Source organism: Hemitrygon akajei, chromosome 7, assembly GCF_048418815.1.
Source record: "Hemitrygon akajei chromosome 7, sHemAka1.3, whole genome shotgun sequence".
Taxonomy (NCBI): Eukaryota; Metazoa; Chordata; class Chondrichthyes; order Myliobatiformes; family Dasyatidae; genus Hemitrygon; species Hemitrygon akajei.
In genome coordinates, this window is record NC_133130.1 from 108,090,498 (window position 1) to 108,104,634 (window position 14,137).

The following is a 14,137-nucleotide window of genomic DNA, read 5'->3' on the forward strand; positions in this document are numbered from 1 at the left end:
TAGGGGTATAGAATGCTGATATTCCAGCTGTGAGTTGGTGAGGCTCTGCAGAATAACAGTCTGGCGCAGACTAGATGGGCTGAAGGGCCTGTTTCTGCGATTAGTGTTCTATGACTCTGTCAGCTGCTGATTATCGACAGACCTGTCCTGAACTTATTACCTTCCACATCTTTCTCCTTGACAAGTGCAGATAGGACTTCCCCTAGATGCACACGTAGATTACCCCCATGGTCCGTGAGGGGACCAGCTCATTCCTTAGCTCCTGATATACCTTGAGAATGATTGAAATGCCCATGCCCAGTCTGCCATTCAGTAAGACCTTGAGTGATCTTGCACCTCCTGTAGTGACCCCAGATTCCCTTTGTACAATATTTTCTGTCCCTGAACCGACTCAGTGGCTGGGTCTCCTCTGCCTCTGTCGTTGGACAACACTAAAGATTCACCATCCTTGGAGTGAGGGACTTTCTCCTCAACTCAGTCCCAATTGCTGACCCCATTCATCTGAGACTGTTGCCCCAGGTTCCAGTCCCCAGCCGGGCAAAACATGCCCCCTTTTACCCTTTCAAGACCCGTGTGAATTTTGCTTGTTTCAGTCTTCCAGACTCTAGTATACAGGTCCAGAATTCTGGATCTCCCCTTGAAGGAGCGACCTATCCAGTAATCAACCTGGTAATTCCTCGCTTCCCCCCTCCCCCTCTCCCCCTCTCCCCCCTCCTCTCTCTCTCTCTCTCCCCCCCTCCCCCCCTTCCTGGCCCCTTCAAAGTTAGTTAGTTCTTCGGACACAAGAGGAATAGAGGACAAAGGTAGTGATGTCTTACTGCAGTTGTATAGGGCTCTTTCCAAGACCCTACATGACTGTGGTAAGGCGTCCTTACCTATGTACCCTAATGCTCTGACAGGGCTACTGTATTTGTTGGCTTTCTCACCATTGGTGTCTATCCCTGTGTGTTCATGTTAGTGATTTGTGTGTAAGGATGCCCAGGACACTCTGAACAGCACCATTTTCCAGTCTCTCGCCATTTAAGAAGCTCCTTTTCTGAGTAGGTATCAGCAATGCACCGTCTCTGTCTTGTAAGAAGCACCCAGCTGTGGTCTTGAACTGGAGAACAATTTATTGGTGACTGGGAGTCATTGAACTTTAAACAACAAAACGATTTTCTTTCCATGTGCAAAGACGTTGAACAGGCCAGGCGGTGCTGCGGGTAGAGAAACAGCTGGTGTTTCAGGTTCAGGAAAGGTCAGAAGACCAGTGGGGGTGGGAAGAACAGAGACAATGTCTGTGACAAGGAATGGGCCAAAGTTGTCAAAGTAACAACTGATTTAAGAGCCAGGAGTTGGAACAAAATGATTCAGACATAACTAGAAATAAAGCAGTCTGAATGTTGGTAAAGCCACGTTGATGACAGGAGCTTGAGTCCTCTTTGTTCACATAAACCTGCTTTGGTGAAACCTGGTTTGTGTTACAGTCTTCCAATATTTGTGAACCTGCTGGAGATTATATGTTGGTGAGTGATGGAGTGGTTGCAAACCTTCTCACTGCTGCAATGAATCACACGGACGTGTGACGACTTTTGACAAGCTCCAACTAAATCATTGTTTCTCTTTTCCAGCAGTATCGGCATTGTACCCCCAACTCCCCCACCTACAGGATACCTACTGGTAATGTAAAACTGCATTGACAAATGTGATATGACCTGCTTAAAACTCACGTGTGGAAATTTTCCTCCTCCGCTCGCACTCTGCTTCCTACCTGCTCATTTCCTGGTTGAGCTGACCCAGATGTGCCATTGTAAGACACAACCTATCAGGGAGCCCTTGATTGCTGGTCCTCAAAGTGCACCTTCAAGCTGAAGAGTCAGTGGTGATTGGGATGTGTTGCCTTTTCCCACCTCAGTTATTGATACCAAGAAGTTATGAAGTTCTGTCAGATGAATTGAAAGAGCTGAGACATAAATTATAAAGCAGTCCGTCAGGGGTGGCCATCAAAGTCAAGTTTTCTGTTAGATACACAAGCACATGTGTGAAATACAGTGAATAGATAGATAGATACTTTATTCATCCCCATGGGGAAATTCAACTTTTTTCCAATGTCCCATACACTTGTTGTAGCAAAACTAATTACATACAATACTTAACTCAGTAAAAAAATATGATATGCATCTAAATCACTATCTCAAAAAGCATTAATAATAGCTTTTAAAAAGTTCTTAAGTCCTGGCGGTAGAATTGTAAAGCCTAATGGCATTGGGGAGTATTGACCTCTTCATCCTGTCTGAGGACACTGCATCGATAGTAATCTGTCGCTGAAACTGCTTCTCTGTCTCTGGATGGTGCTATGTAGAGGATGTTCAGAGTTATCCATAATTGACCGTAGCCTACTCAGCGCCCTTCGCTCAGCTACCGATGTTAAACTCTCCAGTACTTTGCCCACGACAGAGCCCGCCTTCCTTACCAGCTTATTAAGACGTGAGGCGTCCCTCTTCTTAATGCTTCCTCCCCAACATGCCACCACAAAGAAGAGGGCGCTCTCCACAACTGACCTATAGAACATCTTCAGCATCTCACTACAGACATTGAATGACGCCAACCTTCTTAGGAAGTACAGTCGACTCTGTGCCTTCCTGCACAAGGCATCTGTGTTGGCAGTCCAGTCTAGCTTCTCGTCTAACTGTACTCCCAGATACTTGTAGGTCTTAACCTGCTCCACACATTCTCCATTAATGATCACTGGCTCCATATGAGGCCTAGATCTCCTAAAGTCCACCAGCATCTCCTTGGTCTTGGTGATAATGAGACGCAGGTAGTTTGAGTTGCACCATATCACAAAGTCCTGTATCAGTTTCCTATACTCCTCCTCCTGTCCATTCCTGACACACCCCACTATGGCCGTGTCATCAGCGAACTTCTGCACATGGCAGGACTCCGAGTTATATTGGAAGTCTGATGTGTACAGGGTGAACAGGACCGGAGAGAGTACGGTTCCCTGCGGCGCTCCTGTGCTGCTGACCACCGTGTCAGACCTACAGTCTCCCAACCGCACATACTGAGGTCTATCTGTCAAGTAGTCCACTATCCAATCCACCATGTGAGAGTCTACTCCCATCTCCGTTAGTTTGTGCCTTAAGATCTTGGGCTGAATGGTGTTAAAGGCACTAGAGAAGTCAAGGAATGTAATCCTCACAGCACAACTGACCCCATCTAGGTGAGAGAGTGATTTGTGCAGCAAATACGTGATAGCATCCTCCACTCCCACCTTCTCCTTATACGCAAACTGAAGAGGATCCCGGGCGTGCCTGGTTTGTGGCCTCAGATTCTGTATTATCAGCCGCTCCATGGTCTTCATCACGTGTGTCGTCAAGGCAACAGGTCTGAAGTCATTCAACTCCTTTGGTTGTGGTTTCTTCGGTACCGGGACAATACAGGATGTTTTCCACTGTCTGGGTACTCTTCTCTGCTCCAGGCTCATGTTGAAGATGCGCTGTAGTGGTTCTCCCAGCTCAGTCGCACAGGCCCTCAGTAATCGTGGGGAAACTCCATCCGGTCCAGCCGCCTTGCTGGTACAGATCTTCCTCAGTTGACCTTCCACCTGTGCAGCCGTAATCCTGGGCGTGGGCAAGGTCTCCTGTGAGTGGCTATTTTCCTGTGAGGGAAGTAAGCCTGGTGTGGATTTCTGCGGTGAGGATGAGATTGAGCTGTCGAACCTGTTGAAGAAGTTGTTCAGCTGGTTCGCTTTCTCCACATCTCCACTTATGTTCGCCCCCCGCTTTGCACCGCATCCGGTGATGATCTTCATCCCATCCCACACCTCCTTCATGCTTTTTTTCTGCAGCTAATTGCGGTTAATTGGGACACAGCACATTTTGCCTCAATTAAACGGCTGCTCCAATTAGCCAAAGCTTCATAGAAGTAGTTAAAAAGTATAAAAAGGACAAACTACTGTTTAACTGAGTAATAAATCATCTCTTTAAATGAAATACAGAACTAATTAGAATACTGCCAAAACCTCTACAGTACTTTAAAACTGTTGAGCGGTGAATTCATCTGCGTGTTCTTTTGGTTGACTGTAAATGAACGAGACACCTCGTACCGATAATGGACTGCCTTCATACCGATGCTTTAGACAACCTTCACTTTCACTGTAACATCAAAGGTGATCGTCGATACCGTCGTAATTCCTGACTTGTTGAAGTAGTGAAACCGTTTCGTAATCACTCCCAGCCATTCAGGTATCTCCAAGCCTGGACGCTTGAAACTGCAATGAGCAAAGCCCCTCTGGATTGTCTTGCTGCTTATTTCTCGCCAGCGATCAGAGACGAGAACCACTGCTTTGTGAACACAAACACACACAACGGACGCTAGTTAATAACTGATCTCTCTAAGCACGGTGTAACGTCTCAGATTCACACCAGAGCCAGTTCGAAACTGTTGGCCACGCTCTCCTGTCCCAAGTAAACAAAGGGAATCCCAGCTATTTTCTCAGTTTAGATTTTTCCTTTTAAGAGTTGTCCCAATTAAACCCGATGGGCCAATGAACTGGAATCCATTGTACGTGCCTGCAGCAGCATCACAGGCACGTAGCATCACATTAGCAGCATTCACAAGAGAAGCATTGGTTAAATATAAATTAAACCCACACAGTCGCGGGCAGAATGTGCAGACTCCTTACAGACAGTGCTGGGAATTGAACCCAGGTCACTATGCTACCATGCCACCCCAGATATGCAGAGAAATTATGGAAAGGTGCAGAAGAACACCGTTAGTGTGGGACTCTAACTTCCCCAGTACTGACTGGAACCTCCTTGAAAGATGAGGTGCATGGACAACGATCCAACTGAGTGGCACAGGAGGCTGTCTCCTCTGTCCCTGCTTCTTCTGTGTGGGCTGAGGGCAAGTGTCACACTTCCACTCATGGGGGGACAAACTCTATATTAAAAGCAAATAGGTGCCAAATGAGTTTTCATTTTAGAGCAATACAGACACAATTCTGGAGGAACTCAGCAGGTCAGGCAGCATTCACAGTATGGAAATGAATAAACAGTCGACATTTCAGGCCGAGACCCAAACGCCAACTGTTCATTAATTTCCATAGATGCTCCCTGACTTACTGAGTTATTCCAATATTTTGTGCGTGTTGCTTTGGATTTCAAGCTTCTGCAGAATCTCTCGTGTTTATGAGTTGTTGATTTTATCCCTGTTTGAGTGCCTTTATGACCGACAGTATCAGAAATACTGGGAGAGACACATTGTCACAGTTCAGTCGTGAAGTACCTGATGCACCATCAATAACTCACTCTGAGACGTAAAGGCGAGGTATCGGCTTTTATTGACTGGAAGAAGGAACAAGCAGTGATTGACCACCATATTACATCCTGGAGACTGAGAGGCCGGGCTCAGACCTCCATCACCTTTATACAGGGGTCTGTGGGAGGAGCCACAGGAGCAGTCATCAGGGGGCGTGTTCAGACAGGTATATGTAGTTCACCACAGTACCTCAGGTCCTGCAAGCTTGAAATAAGACGAGAGAATGTCATAGAGTCATACAGAATGGAGACAGACCATATGGCTTATCACACTGACCAGTGGACACCATTCCATCTCCTAGCACTTGGCCAGTAGCCTTCTATGCCTGGGTGATTCAAGTGTTTCTCTGGAAACTTCTTAAATTTTGTCAATAGCTCTTCTTCACGTCTCTCTAGATGAGAAAAAAATCCTCCTCAAATCCCCTGTAAACATCTTCCCCCTTGCTCTAAACGTATGGTTTTATCTTCTTCTGATATCAGGGAAAGTTCCCTGCAGTCTACGCTATCCATACCTTCCCAACATAAATGTCCCCTCAATCCTATCCCCTTTAAACCTCCACTGCTCCGGATAGATCAGGCCCAATCTATCCAGTCTCTTCCTGGAATAGAAAAGCTCCATGCCAGAGAACGTCCTGGTGAATCTCTGTACCTCCATAAGACCCAACGGATTCTTCCTGTAGAGTGGTGACCAGAACTGCACTCAGTTCTTCAACTGCAGCCTGACCAGCATTTTATAAAGTTGGAGCATGTGTTCAGTAGCCTGACTGATGAAGGCCAGCATCCCATGTGCCCGCTTAACCATCTGATGCATTCTGGGATCCTTGGACTTGTGCACCAGGACCTTCTGTTGCTAACTACTCCCCCAGTTGCCCATCATTCTTCAATTCCTCCCACTTCCCACAAATTAAACGCGTAGCCATCCATATTCGCAAGGGTTCTAGCTTTGCCTGTTTTATTCTTAGCTAAATCCTTATTCCAAAGCTATTGCCCTCCCCATCTCTTTCTCCGCTGTAGTTATACAGAACTTACTACTTTCACCACCCTCACTACTAACTTCCATCCTGCTTAAAGTTACTTGGACTTCTCTCCCTTTTCTGGATCTCTCTGTCTCCATCTCAGGAGACAGACTTCCCACCAGTATCCACTACGAACCATTGACTCTCACTGCCAGCTAGACTACATCCCAACTCCTAGACGGGTGCCATTCCCCTGTCTCTGCTGTATTTATCATCTCCCATTTCAGAAATACTGAAATATCCTCCTTTATTAGAAAATGCACCTTCTACCATGGCTGCTGGAGTCCTGTCTCGCATTTCCTCCATTTCCCAGACATCCACTCTTCAATCCAGGCAGAACCTGCGGGCTGCTGCATTGTGGGTTGAAGGGCTGTATTGTGCTGTAGGTTTTCCATGTTTCTAACCTTTCACCTCGTTAGCCTCTGTGTTCACCACGTCTACCAGCTTGTCGCGTGCTGCCGTAGGTATTCAGCAGGGCGGACGGCACCAGTGGAGGGAGGTTCTGATGAGAGGTCATTGGCTTTGTCTTCCTCAACAACTGCTACGTGCCCTCTGAGTATTTCTGGCCTTCTCAGTTTTTATGATATCCATGGTGTTAGCAGCCTGCAGTTTTCCGGGAGAAGAAAGATCCCGGCAAATCTCCTCTGATTGTGTGAACCCTCACTCCCCCCCAAGAGCACAAGTTGAGCCATTGTCTTGGACATTCTTGTTGGACATGGTGGCACACACAGACAGAACTATTACAATCCTTGCAATTTTGCAAAATAAGGGCTAAAAATAATTGAAAATATTTGAAATCTTTAAATTGGCTCAATGCAATGTGGTTATGTTTCTGCAACCTCCTTGTCACTCGGCAGCCGTGTCTGTGCGTGGAGAGGGCGTAGGTTTAGCAGGAGTCCTTGCTGAAAGCTGCAGCAGAGTTGGACACCACTGCTAGACTCTATGGCAGTCCAGCATCTCAATGTAATCAATAGAAATTTGATGGTTTCAAACAAATGGGAATTTCCATATTTACCTTATTTCCAAGATAGCACAGAATTACTGTTCTAAAGTTTACAACTTTAACTCTACTGTGGATAATTGGCTATCACAAATGACAAATTCCATAAATTTGCAACTATGCTTGATATAGAAATAAATATTGTTGAAGACAGCACAACTGATGAAAGATGATTTGACTATTTTTAGGAGGACAAGCACTCGAAAGGATTCACTAGGTCAATGGAGAACTTGTTCTGGTCGCTTACTGATCGTGTCAGACGTAAGTAGTCCCAGCTCTATCCCTAAAATGTAGATATTGGGTTAAAAGTCCTACTTTCTAGAGTTAATTAGATAGATAGATAGATAGATAGATAGATACTTTATTCATCCCCATGGGGAAATTCAACATTTTTTCCAATGTCCCATACACTTGTAGTAGCAAAAACTCATTACATACAATACTTAACTCAGTAATAATATGATATGCATCTAAATCACTAACTCAAAAAGCATTAATAATAGCTTTAAAAAAAAAAAAAGTTCTTAAGTCCTGGCAGTTGAATTGTAAAGCCTAATGGCATTGGGGAGTATTGACCTCTTCATCCTGTCTGAGGAGCATTGCATCGACAGTAACCTGTCGCTGAAACTGCTTCTCTGTCTGATGCTCACAGCACTGAGATGTAATGTTATTTATAATCAGAATCAGGTTTCATATCACTGGTTATACGTTGTGCAATTTATTAACCTTGCAGCAGCAGTACAATGCAATACATGATGATAAAAAAAAACTGTGAATTAAATATGTGTGTGTGTGTATATATTTTCCTCACTCCTTATGGGTAGTGTGTATGTGTATTTTTCCCTCAATCTTGGGTCCTCTACCAGAGGCCTGGGAGCTTGAGGGTTCGGTGCAGTACCCTTGTTGTTCCTAGTAGTGGGTTCTTCTGGGCTGAGATCTTAGATGCTGGGATTTGTTGTAGCCCCTGTCATCACTGGGATTACTCTGGCTTTAAACTTACACATCCTTTCTATCTGCTCTTTCAAGCCCTTCAGCTTCTCATATTCTTTCTGCTCGATGCTACTGTCATTCAGGATTGGCACATCTATTACTAATGCTTTCTTCTGTTCCTTGTCCAGTATTCCTATGTCTGGTTGGTCGGCCGGTACCTGATTATCGGTCTTTATCTGAAAGCCCCACAGGATCTTAGCTCTGTCAATCTCCACTACCTTCTTGGGTGTTCCTCATTTGGACTTGGGAGTGTCCAATCCACACTCTGCACAGATGTTCCTACACACAATTCCTGCAACTTGGATTATATATATATATCAAAGAGTTAAATAGAATAAGTAGTGCAAAAAGAGCAGAAATAAAAATGGAGTGAGGTGTGTTCCTGGGTTCAATGTCCATTCAGAAATCAGATGGCAGAGGGGAAGAAGCTGTTCCTGAATCGCCGAGTGTGTGTCTTCAGGCTTCTGTACCTCCTACCTGATGGTAATAGTGAGAAAAGGGCACGTCCTGGCTGCTGGGGGTCCTGAATTATGGATGCCACCTTTTTGAGGCATTGCTCTTTGAAGACGTCCTGGACACTACGGAGGCTAGTGCTCATCTTATGAGACAAAAATCTAGATGGTTACTTGTAACTCAGCATATTCTCTGCCGCATCGTGTTTGAAGTATCACTGATTAATCGGTTCTGTACCTTACAATAAATAACTTTACTTTGTTATTTATGTGTGACTCATCTGTAGATTTTACCCTTACCTTCTTAAGTTGTCGTGTGTTATGTGTTTTACACTCTGGTTTGGAGATAAGTCTCGTTTCTAGGTACACTATATGGTTATATATGTGATATACAGGTATACAGTTAAATGAGCAATAATCCTGGCTTGATTGAAACTCAGCATACTCTATTTGTAAATGGACAACATTTGGAAGTTCATTGTGTGTGAATTATTGCAAGTTCTGAAACGTGAACAAGACGGTACTGTGTTCCCCCGGTCCAGTATCAGGGACTATGTGACAGTGGTGCTGAACGGCAACTGTGTTAAAGGTGCTCTGTGCAGGAGCTGTCCACTGTGGCCTCACTGACAGGCCAGGCGATGCAGGTCCAGCACAGCCCTGTACAGCACCCATGCGAAGCTTTCAAGTTTTACACGGTAAACCTATCACTGAATGTTACCAGTCTCGTGTTTAAAGGAATGAACCCTGGCTTAAAAAGCAAATGGGGCCTTTTAGAAGTTTTTGTCCGGCTTGAGATATGGCAACATAAGGCAGTAGGCAAAAATATATCGGTGAAGTGACCATTGTGTGAGTGGGCAGATTTAGAGGGGTGGGTTCAGCCTTTGGTGAGAAGAAGCAGATACTCCAGTTTCTATTAAGATTTCAATCAAGTTTCCTTCTTTTTTCTCTATTAGTGCCCGGATGGTGGAGTGAGAATGGGTCTGGGGTCTATCTCTGAATGGCTGGTGGAGTGAGAATGGGTCTGGGGTCTATCACTGCCTGACTGGTGGAGTGAGAATGGGTCTGGGGTCTGATAGTGTCTGACTGGTGGAGTGAGAATGGGTGTGGGGTCTATCACTGCCTGACTGGTGGAGTGAGAATGGGTCTGGGGTCTATCAATGCCTGACTGGTGGAGTGAGAATGGGTGTGGGGTCTATCACTGCCTGACTGGTGGAGTGAGAATGGGTCTGGGGTCTGTCTCTGAATGGCTGGTGGAGTGAGAATGGGTCTGGGGTCTATCAATGCCTGACTGGTGGAGTGAGAATGGGTCCGGGGTCTATCACTGCCTGACTGGTGGAGTGAGAATGGGTCTGGGGTCTGTCTCTGAATGGCTGGTGGAGTGAGAATGGGTGTGGGGTCTATCACTGCCTGACTGGTGGAGTGAGAATGGGTCTGGGGTCTATCACTACCTGACTGGTGGAGTGAGAATGGGTCTGGGGTCTATCAATGCCTGGCTGGTGGAGTGAGAATGTGTCTGGGGTCTATCTCTGAATGGCAGGTGGAGTGAGAATGGGTCTGGGGTCTATCACTGCCTGACTGGTGGAGTGAGAATGGGTCTGGGGTCTATCACTGCCTTACTGGTGGAGTGAGAATGGGTTCGGGGTCTGTTTGTATCTGACTGGTGGAGTGAGAATGGGTCTGGGGTCTATCACTGCCTGACTGGTGGAGTGAGAATGGGTCTGGGGTCTATCACTGCCTGACTGGTGGAGTGAGAATGGGTCTGGGGTCTGTTCGTGTCTGACTGGTGGAGTGAGAACGGGTGTGGAGTCTATCACTGTCTGACTGGTGGAGTGAGAATGGGTCTGGGGTCTATCACTGTCTGACTGGTGCAGTGAGAATGGGTCTGGGGTCTGTTCGTGTCTGGCTGGTGGAGTGAGAATGGTTCTGGGGTCTATCACTGCCTGACTGGTGGAGTGAGAATGGGTCTGGGGTCTATCACTGTCTGACTGGTGGAGTGAGAATGGGTCTGGGGTCTATCACTGCCTGACTGGTGGAATGAGAATGGGTCTGGGGTCTATCACTGCCTGACTGGTGGAGTGAGAATGGGTCCGGGGTCTGTTCGTGTCTGACTGGCGGAGTGAGAATGGGTCTGGGGTCTATCACTGTCTGACTGGTGCAGTGAGAATGGGTCTGGGGTCTATCACTGTCTGACTGGTGGAGTGAGAATGGGTATGGGGTCTATCACTGTCTGACTGGTGGAGTGAGAATGGGTCTGGGGTCTATCACTGTCTGACTGGTGGAGTGAGAATGGGTCTGGGGTCTATCACTGTCTGGCTGGTGGAGTGAGAATGGGTCTGGGGTCTATCACTGTCTGGCTGGTGGAGTGTGAATGGGTCTGGGGTCTGTTCGTGTCTAGCTGGTGGAGTGAGAATGGGTCTGGGGTCTATCACTGCCTGACTGGTGGAGTGAGAATGGGTCTGGGGTCTATCACTGCCTGACTGGTGGAGTGAGAATGGGTTTGGGGTCTGTTCATGTCTGACTGGTGGAGTGAGAATGGGTCTGGGGTCTATCACTGCCTGACTGGTGTAGTGAGAATTGGTCTGGGGTCTGTTCGTGTCTGACTGGTGGAGTGACAATGGGTCTGGGGTCAGTTAGTGCCCGGCTGGAGAGTGAGAATGGGTCTGGGGTCTGTTCGTGTCTGACTGGTGGAGTGAGAATGGGTCTGGGGTCTGTTCGTGTCTGACTGGTGGAGTGAGAATGGGTCCGGGGTCTATCACTGTCTGACTGGTGGAGTGAGAATGGGTCCGGGGTCTATCACTGTCTGACTGGTGGAGTGAGAATGGGTCTGGGGTCCGTTAGTGTCTGACTGGTGGAGTGACAATGGGTCTGGGGTCAGTTAGTGCCCGGCTGGAGAGTGAGAATGGGTCTGGGGTCTGTTAGTGTCTGGCTGGTGGAGTGAGAATGGGTCTGGGGTCTATCTCTGAATGGCTGGCAGAGTGAGAATGAGTCTGGTGTCTATCTCTGAATGGCTGGTGCAGTGAGAATGGGTCTGGGGTCTATCTCTGAATGGCTGGTGGAGTGAGAATGGGTCTGGGGTCTATCTCTGAATGGCTGGTGCAGTGAGAATGGGTCTGGGGTCTATCTCTGAATGGCTGGTGGAGTGAGAATGGGTCTGGGGTCTATCTCTGAATGGCTGGTGGAGTGAGAATGGGTGTGGGGTCTATCCCTGTCTGACTGGTGGAGTGAGAATGGGTCTGGGGTCTATCACTGCCTGACTGGTGGAGTGAGAATGGGTCTGGGGTCTATCACTGCCTGACTGGTGGAGTGAGAATGGGTCTGGGATCTATCTCTGAATGGCTGGTGGAGTGAGAATGGGTGTGGGGTCTATCTCTGTCTGACTGGTGGAGTGAAAATGGGTCTGGGGTCTATCACTGCCTGACTGGTGGAGTGAGAATGGGTCTGGGGTCTATCACTGTCTGGTTGCTGGAGAGAGAATGGGTCTGGGGTCTGTTAGTGTCTGACTAGTGGAGTGAGAATGGGTCTGGGTCTGGTTGCTGGAATGAGAATGGGTCTGGGGTCTGTTAGTGTCTGACTGGTGGAGTGAGAATGGGTCTGGGGTCTATCACTGTCTGGTTGCTGGAGTGAGAATGGGTCTGGGGTCTGTTAGTGTCTGACTAGTGGAGTGAGAATGGGTCTGGGGTCTATCTCTGAATGGCTGGTGGAGTGAGAATGGGTCTGGGGTCTATCTCTGAATGGCTGGTGGAGTGAGAATGGGTGTGGGGTCTGTCACTGCCTGACTTGTGGAGTGAGAATGGGTCTGGGGTCTATCTCTGTCTCACTGGTGGTGTGAGAATGGGTCTGGGGTCTATCTCTGTCTGACTGGTGGAGTGAGAATGGGTCTGGGGTCTATCTCTGTCTGACTCGTGGAGTAAGAATGGGTCTGAGGTCTATCTCTGTCTGACTGGTGGAGTGAGAATGGGTCTGGGGTCTGTCTCTGAATGGCTGGTGGAGTGAGAATGGGTCTGTGGTCTATCTCTGTCTGACTGGTGGAGTGAGAATGGGTCTGGGGTCTGTCTCTGAATGGCTGGTGGAGTGAGAATGGGTCTGGGGTCTGTCTCTGAATGGCTGGTGGAGTGAGAATGGGTCTGGGGTCTATCACTGCCTGACTGGTGGAGTGAGAATGGGTCTGAGGTCTATCTCTGAATGGCTGGTGGAGTGAGAATGGGTCTGGGGTCTGTCTCTGAATGGCTGGTTGAGTGAGAATGGGTCTGGGGTCTATCTCTGTCTGACTGGTGGAGTGAGAATGGGTCTGGGGTCTGTCTCTGAATGGCTGGTGGAGTGAGAATGGGTCTGGGGTCTATCTCTGAATGGCTGGTGGAGGGAGAATGGGTCTGGGGTCTGTGGTATTTTCTTCATGTCAGATGTAAGACTCCAGTCTCCCTGATCAGATCTGTGCAAAGTGCACTCGGATGCATCTGCTTACTGACCGTGTTTAGGAACTGGAGCTGCAGCTCAATGGAGAGAAATAGGGGGTGATAGATAGGAACATCAGGAGGCAGGTACCTGGGTGACTGTAAGGAGGGGGAAAGGGAATAGGCTGACAGTACCTTTGTGTTTGTCTCTCTCAGTAAGGAGTGTACCACTTTCGATGTTGTTGAGTCGATGACCTACCAGGGGATAGTCAAGCTGCCAGGTCTCTGGCACTGAGTCTGGCTCTTTGACTCAGAGGGAAGGGGGGTAGAAGAGGATTGCAGTAGTAATCAGGGATTCCTTAGTTAGAGAAGCAGAACTGTTTCTGAACGACATACCTCCTTCCTGTTGGCAGCAGTGAGAAAAAGTCATGGCCTGGATGGTGGGCGTCTTTAATGATGAATACTGTTTTCCTGCAACAGTGCTCCTTGTTGATGTGCTCATTGTTGGGGAGGGCTTTACCCGTGATGGACTGGGCTCTGTAGGATTTTCCGTTCAAGGGCATTGGTGTTTCCAGACCAGGCCATGGTGTAACTAGTCTGTACACTCTCCTCCATGCATCTATAGAAGTTCGTCAAAGTTTTAGATTTTGTGTCAAAAATCTTTGCAAACTTCTAAGAAAGCAGAGGCACTGCTGAGCCTTCTTTGTAATGGCACTGCATGCTAGACCCAGGATAGATCTTCTGAAATGGAACTTAAAGTTACTGACCCTCTCTGCCTCGGATCCCCTGATGAGGACTGGCTGATGGTCGCCCGATTTCCTCCTCCTGTATTCAATTAGGAGCTGTTCAGTTCTGCTGACATTGAGTGAGAGCTTGGTGTTGTGGCACCATTCAACTAGATTTTCTACCTCCTTCCTATGTGTTGATTTGTCACCACTTTTTATTTGACCAACGACGGCAGTGTAGTTAGCAAACTTAAATATTCCAT

The 14,137-nt window shown here is 47.5% G+C and overlaps 1 protein-coding gene across 7 annotated transcripts in view; it reads left to right on the forward strand.

Moving 5' to 3' along the window:
* The window catches only part of sytl3 (synaptotagmin-like 3), a 117,570-nt gene that overhangs the window by 74,233 nt on the left and 29,200 nt on the right, over nt 1–14,137 (forward strand). For 6 of the 7 annotated variants that reach the window (XM_073051669.1, XM_073051672.1, XM_073051671.1 and 3 more), the window contains exons 6-7: nt 1,611–1,659; nt 7,505–7,577. In XM_073051669.1, the coding sequence (XP_072907770.1) occupies nt 1,611–1,659; nt 7,505–7,577 (122 nt within the window). The remainder of the gene's footprint in view (nt 1–1,610; nt 1,660–7,504; nt 7,578–14,137) is intronic. The other variant, XM_073051673.1, reaches the window with a different exon arrangement.